At 57.6% G+C, this 20,126-nt stretch overlaps 1 protein-coding gene across 5 annotated transcripts in view; it reads right to left on the reverse strand.

The window, feature by feature from the left end:
• Positions 1 to 18,595, reverse strand: part of rbfox2 (RNA binding fox-1 homolog 2) — a 35,451-nt gene extending 16,856 nt beyond the window's left edge. For 3 of the 5 annotated variants that reach the window (XR_016093921.1, XM_088930872.1, XM_088930870.1), the window contains exons 1-5: positions 17,392 to 18,595; positions 10,590 to 10,643; positions 2,054 to 2,269; positions 831 to 983; positions 675 to 728 (exon numbers count right to left, since the gene is read on the reverse strand). Coding sequence is in view for 4 of the 5 variants with exons in the window: in XM_088930872.1 (XP_088786998.1) it covers positions 675 to 728; positions 831 to 983; positions 2,054 to 2,269; positions 10,590 to 10,643; positions 17,392 to 17,592 (678 nt within the window). In the remaining variant the exon portion in view is untranslated. The remainder of the gene's footprint in view (positions 1 to 674; positions 729 to 830; positions 984 to 2,053; positions 2,270 to 10,589; positions 10,644 to 17,391) is intronic. The other 2 variants (XM_088930871.1, XM_088930873.1) reach the window with 2 other exon arrangements.
• Positions 18,596 to 20,126: the final 1,531 nt, after the last annotated feature.

Raw genomic sequence — 20,126 nt, forward strand, 5'->3', positions numbered from 1 at the left:
CCCCCGCCCCCCAGAGACACCCAGCCCTGACCGGGACAGGACCAGCACGGGGTCAGAGAATCCTCCCAGCATGCACCTCTCCTGAACCCCAGCCCTGACCGGGACAGGACCAGCACGGGGTCAGAGAATCCTCCCAGCATGCACCTCTCCTGAACCCCAGCCCTGACCGGGACAGGACCAGCACGGGGTCAGAGAATCCTCCCAGCATGCACCTCTCCTGAACCCCAGCCCTGACCGGGACAGGACCAGCACGGGGTCAGAGAGCCCTCCCAGCATGCACCTCTCCTGAACCCCAGCCCTGAGTGCGACAGGACCAGCATGGGGTCAGAGAACCCTCCCAGCATGCACCTCTCCCGAACCCCAGCCCTGACTGGGACAGGACCAGCACGGGGTCAGAGAACCCTCCCAGCATGCACCTCTCCTGAACCCCAGCCCTGAGTGCGACAGGACCAGCACGGGGTCAGAGAACCCTCCCAGCATGCACCTCTCCTGAACCCAGGACAGATCCTGCAGCAGTGCCACGGTGAAGACTGGCGTCTGCCTCCCAGGGGGTCACCCCAGCACCCCCAGCCAGTCCTGCCACCCCTCCTGCTGGTGCGGTCCAGGCACCAGTGCCGGTCCGAACCGCTCAGCAGCTGGCACGAGGGAGAGGGGTCACGGGCACGCCCTCCTACCTTTGAGCCTCGTTCGTTGAAGATGATCTCCACATCCAGGATCTTCCCGAATTGCTGAGAAATAGAAGCAGCGGGACAGTCAGGCACAGCCGCACCCCAAAACCCCAAAACAGAACACCCCCCCAAACACTGACCCCTCCCGCACTGCTCTCTCACCCCAAACATCTGGCGGAGATCCGGGTCCCGGAAACGGAAAGGGATGTTGGAGACGTGCAGCCGTTTAGGGGTCATCTTGGAATCCTGGGACTCGCCCCCCACAGACTGAGACTGGACACACTGTCCATCTGTCTGAGCCACACCATCAGTCTGCTGAGAGAGAGAGGGGTTAATACACACGCTGCTCCTGCACACTGACACTGCACTGAGAGAGAGGGGTTAATACACACACTCCTCCTGCACACTGACACTGAACTGAGAGAGAGAGGGGTTAATACACACACTCCTCCTGCACACTGACACTGCACTGAGAGAGAGAGGGGTTAACACACACACTCCTCCTGCACACTACTGCACACTGACACTGCCCTGAGACAGAAAGGGGTTAATACACACACTCCTCCTGCACACTGACACTGCACTGAGAGAGAGAGGGGTTAACACACACACTCCTCCTGCACACTACTGTACACTGACACTGCACTGAGAGAGAGAGGGGTTAATAGACACACTCCTCCTGCACACTACTGTACACTGACACTGCACTGAGAGAGAGAGGGGTTAATACACACACTCCTCCTGCACACTACTGTACACTGACACTGCATTGAGAGAGAGAGGGGTTAATACACACACTCCTCCTGCACAGTACTGTGCACTGACACTGCACTGAGAGAGAAAGAGGGGTTAATACACACACCTACTGCACACTACTGTACACTGACACTGCACTGAGAGAGAGAGGGGTTAATACACACACTCCTCCTGCACACTACTGTACACTGACACTGCACTGAGAGAGAGGGGTTAATACACACACTCCTCCTGCACACTACTGTACACTGACACTGCACTGAGAGAGAGAGAGGGGTTAATACACACACTCCTCCTGCACACTACTGTACACTGACACTGCACTGAGAGAGAGAGGGGTTAATACACACACTCCTCCTGCACACTACTGTACACTGACACTGCACTGAGAGAGAGAGGGGTTAATACACACACTCCTCCTGCACACTACTGTACACTGACACTGCACTGAGAGAGAGAGGGGTTAATACACACACTCCTCCTGCACACTACTGTACACTGACACTGCACTGAGAGAGAGAGGGGTTAATACACACACCTACTGCACACAATGGTACATAGTAAGAGAAAGAGATTACTGAACGATTCATATTGATGGAAACAGCAGAGTGACAGAGTCTGATACTCACTGCTGAGTTTGCTGTGTTATTAGCAGCACATGTGCTGCTGGTTCCTGGTCCCTGGTCTGTGGGCCCTCCTGGACCCCCATTGCCGTACAGCCCCATCCCACCCTGTGGTGCCCCAAACTCCGAGCTCAGCCCGTTCTGGGGGGGTGGTGGTGGGGGGAATGAGGGGAAAGGAGGGGGCACCAGGCCCTCTGAACCCCCTGCTGAGTCCTGAGCTCCCTGCAGAGCAAGAGAGAGGGGTTAATACACACACTCCTCCTGCACACTGCTGTACACTGACACTGCACTGAGAGAGAGAGGGGTTAATACACACACTCCTCCTGCACACTACTGTACACTGACACTGCACTGAGAGAGAGGGGTTAATACACACACTCCTCCTGCACACTGCTGTACACTGACACTGCACTGAGAGAGAGAGAGGGGTTAATACACACACTCCTCCTGCACACTACTGTACACTGACACTGCACTGAGAGACAGAGGGGTTAATACACACACTCCTCCTGCACACTACTGTACACTGACACTGCACTGAGAGAGAGAAGAGTTAATACACACACTCCTCCTGCACACTACTGTACACTGACACTGCACTGAGAGAGAGAGAGGGGTTAATACACACACTCCTCCTGCACACTACTGTACACTCACACTGCACTGAGAGAGAGAGGGGGGTTAATACACACACTCCTCCTGCACACTACTGTACACTGACACTGCACTGAGAAAGAGGGGTTAATACACACACTCCTCCTGCACACTACTGTACACTGACACTGCACTGAGAGAGAGGGGGTTAATACACACACTCCTCCTGCACACTACTGTACACTGACACTGCCCTGAGAGAGAGGGGTTAATACACACACTCCTCCTGCACACTACTGTACACTGACACTGCACTGAGAGAGAGAGAGGGGTTAATACACACACTCCTCCTGCACACTACTGTACACTGACACTGCACTGAGAGAGAGAGGGGTTAATACACACACTCCTCCTGCACACTACTGTACACTGACACTGCACTGAGAGAGAGAGAGGGGTTAATACACACACTCCTCCTCCACACTACTGTACACTGACACTGCACTGAGAGAGAGAGGGGTTAATACACACACTCCTCCTGCACACTACTGTACACTGACACTGCACTGAGAGAGAGAGAGGGGTTAATACACACACTCCTCCTCCACACTACTGTACACTGACACTGCACTGAGAGAGAGAGGGGTTAATACACACACTCCTCCTGCACACTACTGTACACTGACACTGCACTGAGAGAGAGGGGTTAATACACACACTCCTCCTGCACACTACTGTACACTGACACTGCACTGAGAGAGAGAGGGGTTAATACACACACTCCTCCTGCACACTACTGTACACTGACACTGCACTGAGAGAGAGAGGGGTTAATACACACACTCCTCCTGCACACTACTGTACACTGACACTGCACTGAGAGAGAGAGAGGGTTAATACACACACTTCTCCTGCACACTACTGTACACTGACACTGCCCTCAAGGGTTGAGTGTTAAATTCCCTGACGTGTCTGTGAGTGGGACACAGAGGGACACAGTGGGACTCGCTCTGTGCTCGGGGGTTCGGGGTATCACCGTGACACTGTCTGCTGAGCCCATGAAATATTGAGAAGGAGCCCATGTATTATTGATGGCCAGGCCAGCTCCCTGACTCACTCGCACACTGACTCACACACGTACAGGCCGCCTGCCTGTCTCCGGGCGTGCGCCTGGGCTCGGCGTGAGTCACCGACAGGAACTGCCGGTCCCGGGCGCGAGCTGCCAGCCTCCCACACGCACGACTGGACACTCGGCCAGCCAGAACTGTCACACCAGACAAGAGCACTGACCACCAGACCAGACCCTGTCCACTCCTTTCATCAGACTGACCAGACCAGACCCTGTCCACTCTCTCCTTTCATCAGACTGACCACCAGACCAGACCCTGTCCACTCTCTCCTTTCATCAGACTGACCACCAGAACAGACCCTGTCCACTCTCTCCTTTCATCAGACTGACCACCAGAACAGACCCTGTCCACTCTCTCCTTTCATCAGACTGACCAGACCAGACCCTGTCCACTCTCTCCTTTCATCAGACTGACCACCAGAACAGACCCTGTCCACTCTCTCCTTTCATCAGACTGACCACCAGAACAGACCCTGTCCACTCTCTCCTTTCATCAGACTGACCAGACCAGACCCTGTCCACTCTCTCCTTTCATCAGACTGACCACCAGAACAGACCCTGTCCACTCTCTCCTTTCATCAGACTGACCACCAGACCAGACCCTGTCCACTCTCTCCTTTCATCAGACTGACCACCAGACCAGACCCTGTCCACACCCTTCTTTGGTCAGGCCGGCCAGTGACCACCACGCCGGCCACTGTCCGCACGCTGCCTTCACGGGGACGCGCACGCTCGCGAAACAGGAGCAGCGGGTGTCCAGTTACCTGCGAGACCATCTGTCCGTCCATGAACCGCCGGACAGCGGTCGCCACCTGCGCGCTAACTCTCTGGAGTCCGCACCGTGCCAGTGGAAACTGCAGGCCCAGGGAACCCTCCTGCCGGCTCCAGCTCTCTGCACCGCGGCTGCAGTCTACATCTCCGCCCGTCTTCCTCGCCCGTCCGCCGGCGGAAACTCCGCTCCCGGCCCTGCGCCGTGCGGGCCGCCGGCCCCGCCCCGCCCGTCACTCACTCGGAAACACGCCCCCCTTCGCCATCGTCACTGGCCCTTCTCCCCGCCTCCCTAACTATAGAAGGCTTTGTTCCCGCCCTGCCTGCTTTTTCCACGGACCTGATTGGTCTGCAAGGAACACGCCCAGGGAATTCTTAAAGGAGACGGCTCCTTTAAGCAATTTGACACGCTAACACTACACACAAAGGCAGCGGGACAGCGGGGTGCTTTAAAACGCTGATACTCCCCTTTAACACGCTTTGAACCGAGACGGTGTGGTTTCCCAAGAACGAACTCAAAACGTCTGTTTTCCAGATAGTCTTGTTGCTCAAATATTTAATAGTTTGCATGTTTTCACTTCAATACCACCGGAGAAGCATCTCAGCAGAAGGCTCCCCAAATTCTGTCCGCACACACCCAAAGCATTAGAAGAGGAATTCTGTTTAGAAACACGCAGCACCCCAGCCCTGTCAGCGCAGTCTAGACCAGACCAGACCCGGGCATGCTGAGATCCAACACCCGCAAAGAAACACCCAAACCTGTCTTGTCAGTCTGTCTCTCCCGCCCTGCTGTTGCTGGGTGTGGCCCAGCGATCTCCAGGAGCACTGCTGACAAGACAGACTGCCAGAAAAACACCCCCTGGGCCTCTCTCAGAGAGGAGACGCACACAGCCCAGTCACAGGCTCTAGACTCTTCCAGTCCCTGTGGAGTCTAGCACACTGACACAGCCCAGTCATAGGCTCTAGTCTCTTCCAGTCCCTGTGGAGTCTAGCACACTGACACAGCCCAGTCACAGGCTCTAGACTCCTCTAGTCCCTGTGGAGTCCAGCACACTGACACAGCCCAGTCACAGGCTCTAGACTCTTCTAGTCCCTGTGGAGTCCAGCACACTGACACAGCCCAGTCACAGGCTCTAGACTCCTCTAGTCCCTGTGGAGTCCAGCACACTGACACAGCCCAGTCACAGGGCTCTAGACTCCTCTAGTCCCTGTGGAGTCCAGCACACTGACACAGCCCAGTCACAGGGCTCTAGACTCTTCTAGTCCCTGTGGAGTCCAGCACACTGACACAGCCCAGTCACGGGCTCTAGACTCTTCTAGTCCCTGTGGAGTCCAGCACACTGACACAGCCCAGTCACAGGCTCTAGACTCCTCTAGTCCCTGTGGAGTCCAGCACACTGACATAGCCCAGTCACAGGCTCTAGACTCCTCTAGTCCCTGTGGAGTCCAGCACACTGACACAGCCCAGTCACAGGCTCTAGACTCCTCTAGTCCCTGTGGAGTCCAGCACACTGACACAGCCCAGTCACAGGGCTCTAGACTCCTCTAGTCCCTGTGGAGTCCAGGACACTGACACAGCCCAGTCACAGGCTCTAGACTCTTCTAGTCCCTGTGGAGTCCAGCACACTGACACAGACCAGTCACAGGCTCTAGACTCCTCTAGTCCCTGTGGAGTCCAGTACACTGACACAGCCCAGTCACAGGGCTCTAGACTCTTCTAGTCCCTGTGGAGTCAGGTACACTGACACAGCCCAGTCACAGGGCTCTAGACTCCTCTAGTCCCTGTGGAGTCCAGCACACTGACACAGCCCAGTCACAGGGCTCTAGACTCCTCTAGTCCCTGTGGAGTCAGGTACACTGACACAGCCCAGTCACAGGCTCTAGACTCTTCTAGTCCCTGTGGAGTCCAGCACACTGACACAGCCCAGTCACAGGGCTCTAGACTCCTCTAGTCTCTGTGGAGTCCAGTACACTGACACAGCCCAGTCACAGGGCTCTAGACTCCTCTAGTCCCTGTGGAGTCCAGCACACTGACACAGCCCAGTCACAGGCTCTAGACTCTTCTAGTCCCTGTGGAGTCCAGCACACTGACACACCAGTGCAGTGTTCATGTACTGGAGTGTCCAGTCAGTGTGTCTGTATGAACCCCTCTCCAGTACATTAACACTGCACTGAGAGAGAGAGGGGTTAATACAGACACACTGACTGGACACTCCAGTACATTAACACTGCACTGAGAGAGAGGGGGGTTAATACAGACACACTGACTGGACACTCCAGTACATTAACACTGCACTGAGAGAGAGGGGGGTTAATACAGACACACTGACTGGACACTCCAGTACATGAACACTGCACTGAGAGAGAGTGTCCAGTCAGTGTGTCTGTGTAAACCCCTCTCTCTCTCAGGGAGAGGGGTTGTCTTTCACAGCTCCTCCTCTGTCCACAGACACCCCACCCCCACTTTCTGAATGACCAGAACAGCTGTGGGCACCTGCTGCTGCTCCTGGGGGGGTGAATTAACCCTTTGTGCAAGTCCTTACATCTCAATGTGAGATTGAGGGGGTATTAACTCTGGAGACCACAGCTGCTTCAGTCACTCCTGACACAGAGGTGCAGACGTGTTGTTACACACTGAGTGTCTGTTCAGCTGCTCTACAGGAGTGATGATGATGATGAAGGGTGTCCGTGTGGATCTCTAATGTCCAGTCCACAGCGATACAAGACGATGGCGAACTGAGCAACAGCAGTGGCAGCACACTCACCGACAGCAGGCCGGGGAAGTCCAGGCGGTACAGTCCCATCATGATTGCTCAGGCGTGCAGACGCCTGTCCCTGGTCTGCTTCCCCCTGTCTCCCTCCTGCGGCTGGGCTGGGTGGACTGCTCCTCAGACTCCAGCCATGTGCCTCTCTGCCCCCCTCCCCCTGGACCCCCGACTCTCTCCCTGTGCTCTGTCTGTCTGCACGGCTCACTCTCTCCCTGTGCTCTGTCTGTCTGAACGGCTCACTCTCTCCCTGTGCTCTGTCTGTCTGCACGTCTCACTGTCTCCCTGTGCTCTCACTGTCTGCACGTCTCACTGTCTCCCTGTGCTCTGTCTGTCTGAACGGCTCACTCTCTCCCTGTGCTCTGTCTGTCTGCACGGCTCACTCTCTCCCTGTGCTCTGTCTGTCTGCACGGCTCACTCTCTCCCTGTGCTCTGTCTGTCTGCACGGCTCACTCTCTCCCTGTGCTCTGTCTGTCTGAACGGCTCACTCTCTCCCTGTGCTCTGTCTGTCTGCACGTCTCACTGTCTCCCTGTGCTCTCACTGTCTGCACGTCTCACTGTCTCCCTGTGCTCTGTCTGTCTGCACGTCTCACTGTCTCCCTGTGCTCTGTCTGTCTGAACGGCTCACTCTCTCCCTGTGCTCTGTCTGTCTGCACGGCTCACTCTCTCCCTGTGCTCACTCTCTCTCTCCCCGTCTCTCTGCAGGCCTCTCTCCCTCTGTCTGGAGACACAGCTGCCAGGCCAGGGTGTGTTAAGCTGAGCCACACCCACCCCACCCCACCCCCGCCTCCCGAGCGGGGACAGCCCCCCAGACCAGCCCGGGCTCACCGGCGCACCCGGCTGTACTCTAGCCCGGTAGTGCAGACGGAGCGAGGCACGGTCCATTGACCCGGGAGTCTGCTTGGCCATTTGTGTCCAGTGGTGTGTGTGTGTGTGTGCGTGTGTGACAACGACAAGACAGGACACGCAAATCCCAGGACCTCTGAGCACAAATGGCATCATCTCCAACGCACAAGGCACCCAACCGACTTGACACTGTGTGTGCCGAGCAAATCACACCCAAGATGGGACGACTGTGTGTGTGTGTGTGTGTGTGTGTGTCAGTAGGTTCAGAAGGAGCGACTGTCCAAGTCATTGCAACAGCTGCACTTCAACAAGGCGGTGAGGCAGCCCACACTCCTGCACTGACACACACACACACACACACACTCTCTCACTCACACACACACTGATAGAGGAGTAGCCCACACTCCTGCACTGACACACACACACACACACACACTCTCACTCACACACACACTGATAGAGGAGTAGCCCACACTCCTGCACTGACACACACACACACACACACACACTCTCTCACTCACACACACACTGATAGAGGAGTAGCCCACACTACTGCACTGACTGACACACACACACACTCTCACACACTGATAGAGGAGTAGCCCACACTACTGCACTGACACACACTCACAAGACCAGACAAGACCAGAGTCCAGTTTTTCCAGAAAAAAGCCAGACCTCAGGGAAACAGGTACCACTTCACACTGAACAGCAACACACTGGGCACACAGCCAGCTACACATACAGAACCTCGGACTGACTATCAGCTCATCTGACTCAGCCCATAGAAGCCCCGCACAGAGTTCTGTAAAACATCCTCCATGTGCAGAGAAAAACACCTCCCAACAACACATGCAGGACCCACTGAGGCCAGTGCACACCACTGACCAACATGCAGCAGAGAGCACTACAGCCCCAGTCACCCCTGAGAACCAGCGACCTGGCTGTCCAGAGAGGACAGGCTCAGTGACCACAGCCTGGCCAGAGACACTGGACACAGGCAGACCCGGCTGCCCAGAGAGGACAGGCTCAGTGACCACAGCCTGGCCAGAGACACTGGACACAGGCAGACCTGGCTGCCCAGAGAGGACAGGCTCAGTGACCACAGCCTGGCCAGAGACACTGGACACAGGCAGACCCGGCTGCCCAGAGAGGACAGGCTCAGTGACCACAGCCTGGCCAGAGACACTGGACACAGGCAGACCCGGCTGCCCAGAGAGGACAGGCTCAGTGAGTGGGAGAGGGGATTGTGCAGTGAGGGGATGCAGATGAGTGGATCAGGTTTCATCTACACAGCTGTGCTGCTGCTGCGCCCGCAGGCCCTGCAGACTCGCCCAGGCCTGCTCACCCAGTGCAGCTCCCGAACCCCCAGCGCAGCCGAGCAGCATTCCTGAGCAGGGAGTGCCCCCCGGGGTGCGGGGGGCGACCCACAGCTCTGACAGGCAGGCAGCACACGGGGCAGAGAGAGAGAGACAGGCAGGCAGCACACGGGGCAGAGAGAGAGAGACAGGCAGGCAGGCAGCACACGGGGCAGAGAGAGAGAGAGACAGGCAGGCAGCACACGGGGCAGAGAGAGAGAGAGACAGGCAGGCAGCACACGGGGCAGAGAGAGAGAGAGACAGGCAGGCAGCACACGGGGCAGAGAGAGCTGATCTGAACAAGACACGAGGCCAGGGCGCCCCCTGCAGGCCAGCCCAGTGCCTGTCTGGTGGAGTTCCAGTAGGCCGGCTTCTGAGCACAGATCAGCCATGTTCAGACAGTAGCCATTGACATGAACAATCAGAGCTGCACACTGCTCCCCTCATGTGTTCGCTGTGCATTACTGCAACCAACAGGAGCTAGTACTCCTGAGACACTCAGAACAGCCCACAGCACTACCCCACTCCTTCAGTGGGGCACAGCAAGACAAGAGAAAGACATGGCCTCCATCATCATCAATCCTGTAGAGCAGCTGAACAGACACTCAGTCTGTAACAACACGTCTGCACCTCTGTGTCCTGTGTCAGGGTGACAGTGGGGTTACAGACAGAGACTGGACACTGGAACTGGAGAGAGGATAGAGTCACCCAGAGCCCCACACTGACACCCTTCATCATCATCATCACTCCTGAACAGACACTCAGTGTGTAACAACACGTCTGCACCTCTGTGTCCTGTGTCAGGGTGACAGTGGGGTTACAGACAGAGACTGGACACTGGAGCTGGAGAGAGGATAGAGTCACCCAGAGCCCCTCACTGACACCCTTCATCATCATCATCACTCCTGAACAGACACTCAGTCTGTAACAACACGTCTGCACCTCTGTGTCCTGTGTCAGGGTGACAGTGGGGTTACAGACACAGCACAGCACCTGGGTCCACCTGCCTCAGCACCTTGAACTGCTCCCCCTGTCACTCCCAGCACACTCATACAAACAACCCAATGAAAGAGATTTCTTACCTGGCTGTGCAGGGGCTGGTATGCAAGATAACCCGAGGTCAGGGGGTCATTGCTCTGAAAGAAAGAGGGAGTGGCAGTGAGCAATGTGAAACAGTCAACACACACACACACACTCTCTCTCTCCTGCTCCAAGGACACCAGAGACACCCCTCTATCTCGTTCCAGGGGATTATCGCTCTCTCTTCAAACACTATCGACTCCCGAAAGGTTAATACTGTACACTGACACTGCACTGAGAGAGAGAGGGGTTAATACACACACTCCTCCTGCACACTACTGTACACTGACACTGCACTGAGAGAGGGGTTAATACACACACTCCTCCTGCACACTGCTGTACACTGACACTGCACTGAGAGAGGGGTTAATACACACACTCCTCCTGCACACTGCTGTACACTGACACTGCACTGAGAGAGGGGTTAATACACACACTCCTCCTGCACACTGCTGTACACTGACACTGCACTGAGAGAGGGGTTAATACACACACTCCTCCTGCACACTACTGTACACTGACACTGCAGTGAGAGAGAGAGGGGTTAATACACACACTCCTCCTGCACACTACTGTACACTGACACTGCACTGAGAGAGAGAGGGGTTAATACACACACTCCTCCTGCACACTACTGTACACTGACACTGCACTGAGAGAGAGAGGGGTTAATACACACACTCCTCCTGCACACTACTGTACACTCACACTGCACTGAGAGAGAGAGGGGTTAATACACACACTCCTCCTGCACACTACTGTACACTGACACTGCACTGAGAGAGAGGGGTTAATACACACACTCCTCCTGCACACTACTGTACACTGACACTGCACTGAGAGAGAGAGAGGGGTTAATACACACACTCCTCCTGCACACTACTGTACACTGACACTGCACTGAGAGAGAGGTTAATACACACACTCCTCCTGCACACTACTGTACACTGACACTGCACTGAGAGAGAGGGGTTAATACACACACTCCTCCTGCACACTCCTGTACACTGACACTGCACTGAGAGAGAGGGGTTAATACACACACTCCTCCTGCACACTACTGTACACTGACACTGCACTGAGAGAGAGGTTAATACACACACTCCTCCTGCACACTACTGTACACTGACACTGCACTGAGAGAGAGGGGTTAATACACACACTCCTCCTGCACACTACTGTACACTGACACTGCATTGAGAGAGAGAGGGGTTAATACACACACTCCTCCTGCACACTACTGTACACTGACACTGCACTGAGAGAGAGAGGGGTTAATACACACACTCCTCCTGCACACTACTGTACACTGACACTGCACTGAGAGAGAGGGGTTAATACACACACTGCTCCTGCACACTACTGTACACTGACACTGCACTGAGAGAGAGGTTAATACACACACTCCTCCTGCACACTACTGTACACTGACACTGCACTGAGAGAGAGAGGGCTTAATACACACACTCCTCCTGCACACTACTGTACACTGACACTGCACTGAGAGAGAGAGGGGTTAATACACACACTCCTCCTGCACACTACTGTACACTGACACTGCACTGAGAGAGAGGAGTTAATACACACACTCCTCCTGCACACTACTGTACACTGACACTGCACTGAGAGAGAGAGAGGGGTTAATACACACACTCCTCCTGCACACTACTGTACACTGACACTGCACTGAGAGAGAGGAGTTAATACACACACTCCTCCTGCACACTACTGTACACTGACACTGCACTGAGAGAGAGAGGGGTTAATACACACACTCCTCCTGCACACTACTGTACACTGACACTGCACTGAGAGAGAGAGGGGTTAATACACACACTCCTCCTGCACACTACTGTACACTGACACTGCACTGAGAGACAGAGGGGTTAATACACACACTCCTCCTGCACACTACTGTACACTGACACTGCACTGAGAGAGAGAGGGGTTAATACACACACTCCTCCTGCTGCACACTACAGTCCAGTCTCTCCCCCTGCCCCCCCTCTCTGCCCAGAGGGAATCTCTATTTTGGTTCCTCCTGTTGCTGCCCAGCCAATCGGCAGCGGGCCCAGGCGGTCGCCATGGTGATGCAGTCATACGGGAGGAGCGGGAGGAGGTGGGAAGACGCAGGCCGGGGGGACGTTGGGAAGGCAGGAAGGAAGCAGGAGTGAGCTCACTCCGAGCGCGTCCAGGGCAGGGGGGCAGTGGCGGGCTCCAGGAGCAGGCACAGGGACAGGCCGGCCCAGTTCGGACACAGGCCCCTCTTTGTTCAAGGACTTCCTGCCTCATCGGGGATGGGTTTCCACCACGCGCCTCGTTCCCCCAGGGAATTCTCCCTCGGAGCGGGAACAGGGCCAGAGCAGGAAACTGCCCCCTGCGGCGGCCATCTTGGTTCTCGGGACCCTGGGAACTGCTGGGAGCTGGGAACTGCCTTGGAGCCAAGATGGCCGCCTGGCGTCCCCACCCTGGCGCCCTCTCAAGACGACAGCGATACAGCCCTCGGCCCTCCCACAGACTCGCCCGTGAACTGGACCACGCTGCTCATTCTCATGTGGCAGGGACGCAATGATCATGGGAGTGAACGCAAGAGCTGGAGATTCTGTAATCACAGTCAAGAGGTCAGAGGGCTGACTGCTGTATCACTGGAGATTTTGGGGTCAGGGGTCAGAGGTCAGAGGGCTGACTGCTGTATCACTGGAGAGCCTGGGGTCAGAGGTCAGAGGGCTGACTGCTGTATCACTGGAGAGTCTGGGGTCAGAGGGCTGACTGCTGTATCACTGGAGAAGCTGGGGTCAGAGGTCAAAGGGCTGACTGCTGTATCACTGGAGAGTCTGGGGTCAGAGGTCAGAGGGCTGACATATCACTGGAGAGCCTGGGGTCAGAGGTCAGAGGGCTGACTTATATCACTGGAGAGTCTGGGGTCAGAGGGCTGACTGCTGTATCACTGAAGAGTCTGGGGTCAGAGGGCTGACTGCTGTATCACTGGAGAGTCTGGGGTCAGAGGTCAGAGAGCTGACTGCTATATCACTGGAGAGTCTGGGGTCAGAGGTCAGAGGGCTGACTGCTGTATCACTGGAGAGTCTGGGGTCAGAGGTCAGAGGGCTGACTGCTGTATCACTGGAGAGTCTGGGGTCAGAGGTCAGAGGGTTGACTGCTATATCACTGGAGAGTCTGGGGTCAGAGGTCAGAGGGCTGACTGCTGTATCACTGGAGAGTCTGGGGTCAGAGGTCAGAGGGCTGACTGCTGTATCACTGGAGAAGCTGGGGTCAGAGGTCAGAGGGATGCCTTACTGTACTGTGGACAGGAGACACCGAGCTCAAGTTCAGACAGCCTGGGGTCAGAGGTCAGCCGTGAGCAGGGAGAGGAACGGACAGCCCCACGACACCCCCCAGGACTGGTAGAGCTCTGCCTGCGGTCGTGCCAGAGTCCGCGCCAGTGCCAGGTCCGTTTAATCTCATCATTCTGCTGCCCCCCCTGCTTCCCCATTATCCCCATCCTCCCAACACAAAGCCCACTAATTAACTCACACTGAGCTCGTTAGCACTGATTATCGCAGACACGCTCAATTACAGCCGTACTCAGACAACACCAGTCCGAGACGCTGGGTCACAGCCAAACACAGACACCAGATCACACCTGAACACAGGCCGTCCCACTGAGAGACACCAGATCACAGCTGAACACAGGCCATCCCACTGAGAGACACCAGATCACACCTGAACACAGGCCGTCCCACTGAGAGAGACACCAGATCACACCTGAACACAGGCCGTCCCACTGAGAGACACCAGATCACAGCTGAACACAGGCCATCCCACTGAGAGACACCAGATCACAGCTGAACACAGGCCATCCCACTGAGAGACACCAGATCACAGCTGAACACAGGCCATCCCACTGAGAGAGACACCAGATCACACCTGAACACAGGCCATCCCACTGAGAGAGACACCGGATCACACCTGAACACAGGCCGTCCCACTGAGAGACACTGGATCACACCTGAACACAGGCCGTCCCACTGAGAGAGACACCGGATCACACCTGAACACAGGCCGTCCCACTGAGAGAGACACCAGATCACACCTGAACACAGGCCATCCCACTGAGAGAGACACCGGATCACACCTGAACACAGGCCGTCCCACTGAGAGACACCGGATCACACCTGAACACAGGCCGTCCCACTGAGAGAGACACCGGATCACAGCTGAACACAGGCCGTCCCACTGAGAGAGACACCTGATCACACCTGAACACAGGCCGTCCCATTGACAGAGACACCGGATCACAGCTGAACACAGGCCGTCCCACTGAGAGAGACACCGGATCACAGCTGAACACAGGCCGTCCCACTGAGAGAGACACCGGATCACACCTGAACACAGGCCGTCCCAGTGAGAGAGACACCAGATCACACCTGAACACAGGCTGTCCCACTGAGAGAGACACCAGATCACACCTGAACACAGGCCGTATCACTGAGAGACACCAGATCACACCTGAACACAGGCCGTATCACTGAGAGACTCCAGATCACACCTGAACACAGGCCGTACTATTGAGAGAGACACCGGATCACACCTGAACACAGGCCATCCCAGTGTGAGATGCTGGATGACAGCTGAACACAGGCCGTCCCAGTGTGAGATGCTGGATGACAGCTGAACACAGGCCGTCCTGGCGAGAGAGAGGCGCAGCAGAGTGGTGGAGAAGGGAGAGAGGCTGGCAGGGCGGGACAGAGGGCTGGGGGAGGGGACGCTCTCAACATCTGGATTCAATCAGTCTGGGAGTTGGGGGGGGGGTGAGTCAGGCTGGGGGAATGTCATGGCGCCTCTGCAGGGGGAGGGGGAGGGGAAGAGCCGGACCAGCAGGGGCCCGGGGACGAGGCAGGGAGACCCGGAGCGGGTCGGCGCTGTGTCCTGCTCGGCACAGAGGGACAGAGACCAGCGCCCTCGTGGCACTCATCGCCCGGGGTCGAAGGTCAGGGCCTCCCCCAGCGCGCCGGGGGGCAATGTCCACAGCGCAGAGCTGGCAGCTCCGCCCCCCCCGGGCCGCAGGTCCGAACCCAGCGCGCGCAGCCGGACCGCCCCCACCCCTCCTGCACACACTGAGCCGATTCCTCCGATCGCTGGCGGGTAAAGAGGCTTTGTGCAGCACTAACGAGATCAGTTCGTTAAAGCCGCACATTATCCGATATGATCCACAACAAGCTTACAAACACGGGGAGAGAGAGAGAGATTGCTGAATAGCCTCCAGACTGCTCTGTTTCAGGTCTGCACACACACACACAGGGCCCTGTGGATCTGCGCACACACACACACACACACACACACACACACACACAGGGCCTTGTGGATCTGCGCACGCACACACACGCACACACAGGGCCCTGTGGATCTGCGCGCGCACACACACGGCCCTGTGGATCTGCGCGCGCACACATACACACACGGCCCTGTGGATCTGCGCACACACACAGTGGGACAGTCCCCCGGCTTGCTGCCCTGCTCAGCTGAAGGATGGGGATCAGGGGCACCCAGAGATTCTGGGGGCTCAGAACCCAGCCTGATGTGACGCGGTGCAGTGGAAACGAGGTCACCCCTCCTCCACCCCCGACAATCGACTGACCTTTCACTCAGCTGTGACTCTGACCTCACAGGATCGATAACCGTCCCCAGAAAATCAATACTTCCATATCACACCCTCATCATCGTCACACAGTCACACACAGAGACTGGACACTGGAGCTGGAGAGAGGATAGAGTCACCCAGAGCCCCACACTGACACCCTTCATCATCATCATCATCACTCCTGAACAGACCCTCAGTCTGTAACAACACGTCTGCACCTCTGTGTCCTGTGTCAGGGTGACAGTGGGGTTACAGACAGAGACTGGACACTGGAGCTGGAGAGAGGATAGAGTCACCCAGAGCCCCACACTGACACCCTTCATCATCATCATCACTCCTGAACAGACACTCAGTCTGTAACAACACGTCTGCACCTCTGTGTCCTGCAGTCAGGGTGACAGTGGGGTTACAGACAGAGACTGGACACTGGAGCTGGAGAGAGGATAGAGTCACCCAGAGCCCCACACTGACACCCTTCATCATCATCATCACTCCTGAACAGACACTCAGTCTGTAACAACACGTCTGCACCTCTGTGTCCTGTGTCAGGGGGACAGTGGGGACACCAGTGAGATGATATCCAGCTCTCGTCTGGAACAAGCTGCACGTTACTGAAGCTCCAGACCCCTGCCACCCTCGGAGCACAGAAACGCCTCCTGCTCTCCGAGCTGGGGTCCGCAGGTCTGGGCCTGAGCGACCAGAGCCCCGCGGGTCAGAACCGGCCCACGGCGACCCACTCGATCCAGGCCGCTCTTTACAATCACAAGTGGGCAATACTCTGTCAGGCCCCTGCTGGGGACCTCGCGAGGGCTCCCCCTCCTCTCGCGTGCGGCTCGCGCACAGGTCGGCTCTTTGTCTCGGCGGCAGCCTCCCCTCCCCCCCCCCCGGCTCGCGCCTCACCTACAGGGCAGCCCCCCACCCCTGCCCGCTCCGCCGGCCGCGAGAAACCCTCCACGCGGTTCTCTTCCCCAGCCGCTTCACGGGCCGCCTCACGCGCAGCTCCCTTCTTCACACGCACTCACACGGACGGACACACACACACAAACACACACTCTCACACGGACACACACACACGCGCAGGCTCAGCGCGCAGATAAGCGCCGGTCTGACCTACAAGGCGCTCACCTCCACGGAACACGGCCAGAGGCGGAACCGCACGGACTCACCTGCCCCACGTCCGCGTCGATCCTGGCCCGCTTGCAGTCCGCCTCCGGGCCGCTGGCCGCCAGCTGCGGCTCCGGCTCCGGGTCGCCGCGCTTCATCCCGCGGCTGGGGTTCGGGGCCGGGTTCGGCGTGTCCAGCTCCCTGTCCCGGTCCAGAATTCCCCGGGAGACGGGCAGCAGGAGGGACACGACCTCGGCAGACATTCACGGGCGGCTCTTGCTCTTCCTCTCCTCCTCCTCCTCCTCCTCCCGAGCGCGACTCCGCCGATTCCGAGCTGAACAAGCGCGGCTCCGCGAGCTGTCGGGCTCTTTGTTTACTCGGAGTCACGCAGCGCCGCGGGTCCGACCGAGACCATTTCACGGCGACCGGGGCGGTGGGAGCCACGCGCGCTTGCCAGGCCAGACCCACGCAACGGGCAGCGGGGATCTCTGTGGAGCTCGGCGCGCACCCTCGCGTCTGGGATCTCGCCCCACGGGCGCGACACGCCGGGCGGATAAAGGTTTCGAATCAAAGCGGTCGTCTCGGACGCGCCCCCACGGCTGACACACGCACACGGGAGGAAACTGTATCCGACCGCCGCTGTCTGCCCCAGCCCGAGTCTCCCTGTCTTCTGGCAGGAAAAACACCTCTGTCCCGCTCTCGTCCCGACAGATCAGACGCACGAAGGCTCCGTCTATCCCGATTTTGTCATTGTCCTCAAATTATCCCTGCGGCGTGAAAGGCAGCGATTTCCTCCCTCTCTCTCTCCTCCCCCGTCTGTTTTTTTAAATTCCCGAACCCCTTTCTCGCTCGCTCGCCTTCCCGTGAACCAGCTCGTATCCTCGCTCCCTCTCCCTCTCTCTCTCTCTCCCTCCCTCTCTCCCTCTGTCCCTCCTCCTCTCTCTCTCTCTCTCCTCTCTCCCGGCTCGTCCTCTGCCCGCCCGTGGCGGATGGCTAATTTTCTGTAATCGCTACCGAGTCGCTGCGCCTCCGGCTTTTACCCCACGGAACCACGCAGGCAGGGGCGCGCACGGACCCTGGGGCCGCTCGACTGGACTGGACCGGACCGGACCGCGTCGCTCCGACTCTGTGTGCGCGCGCCTGCGCGGGTCTGTCTCTGGGTCCGACCGTCTCCTTCCCTGGGCTCGCGGGCTCGGGGGGGAATAATGAGCGCTAATTAGAGCAGGACCGGGGCAGGGAGACACGCATTCCCAACCTCGGGATTTTCCGTGAGGGATAGACCGGATCTGACGGACTGCCGTGTGTTGGCGGGGGGGGGGAGGAGAAGGAGGGGGGGGCGTGCCTGCTTTCCGTCTTGTCTTCTCTCTCCCTCCGCCGGCTGCGGAGCGGGGCGCGGGCTCCGCCTAGCGGGGGAGGGGGGGAAGTGCGGCCTCTCGGACGCGGGTTCAGGGAGGGACCTCGCTTCCCCGGGAGGGTGATGCAGGAGGCAGAGACGCAGAAGGACTGAATTCTTCACTCTGGGCGGTGGGGTGAGACAGGGCTGCAGCCTGAGTTCAACATCTCGACCAGTGAGCTAGCAGGAGTGTGGGAACAGTCTGCAGCTCCTGGTCTCACACTACACGACACAGCTGATGACCTGGTCCTGCTGTCGCCCACAGAACAGGGGCTACAGCTGGAGCAGTACTGTCTGACCTGGGCACTGCCAGCCCATCTGGACCCAGAACAGGGTCAGCAGCAGAGCCTGGCACTGCTGGAGCAGTACTGTCAGACCTGGGCACTGCCAGCCCATCTGGACCCAGAACAGGGTCAGCAGCAGAGCCTGGCACTGCTGGAGCAGTACTGTCAGACCTGGGCACTGCCAGCCCATCTGGACCCAGAACAGGGTCAGCAGCAGAGCCTGGCACTGCTGGAGCAGTACTGTCAGACCTGGGCACTGCCAGCCCATCTGGACAAGACCAGAGTCCAGTTTTTCCAGAAAAAAGCCAGACCTCAGGGAAACAGGTACCACTTCACACTGAACAGCAACACACTGGGCACACAGCCAGCTACACATACAGAACCTCGGACTGACTATCAGCTCATCTGACTCATCTGACGCCCATAGAAGCCCCGCACAGAGTTCTGTAAAACATCCTCCATGTGCAGAGAAAAACACCTCCCAACAACACATGCAGGACCCACTGAGGCCAGTGCACACCACTGACCAACATGCAGCAGAGAGCACTACAGCCCCAGTCACCCCTGAGAACCAGTGACCTGGCTGTCCAGAGAGGACAGGCTCAGTGACCACAGCCTGGCCAGAGACACTGGACACAGGCAGACCCGGCTGCCCAGAGAGGACAGGCTCAGTGACCACAGCCTGGCCAGAGACACTGGACACAGGCAGACCCGGTTGTCCAGAGAGGACAGGCTCAGTGCCCACAGCCTGGCCAGAGACACTGGACACAGGCAGACCCGGCTGCCCAGAGAGGACAGGCTCAGTGACCACAGCCTGGCCAGAGACACTGGACACAGGCAGACCCGGTTGTCCAGAGGGGACAGGCTCAGTGACCACAGCCTGGCCAGAGACACTGGACACAGGCAGACCCGGTTGTCCAGAGAGGACAGGCTCAGTGACCACAGCCTGGCCAGAGACACTGGACACAGGCAGACCCGGTTGTCCAGAGAGGACAGGCTCAGTGACCACAGCCTGGCCAGAGACACTGGACACAGGCAGACCCGGCTGCCCAGAGAGGACAGGCTCAGTGACCACAGCCTGGCCAGAGACACTGGACACAGGCAGACCCGGCTGCCCAGA

This window comes from Atractosteus spatula, chromosome 13 (assembly GCF_055471065.1).
Source record: "Atractosteus spatula isolate fAtrSpa1 chromosome 13, fAtrSpa1.hap1, whole genome shotgun sequence".
Lineage (NCBI taxonomy): Eukaryota > Metazoa > Chordata > Actinopteri > Semionotiformes > Lepisosteidae > Atractosteus > Atractosteus spatula.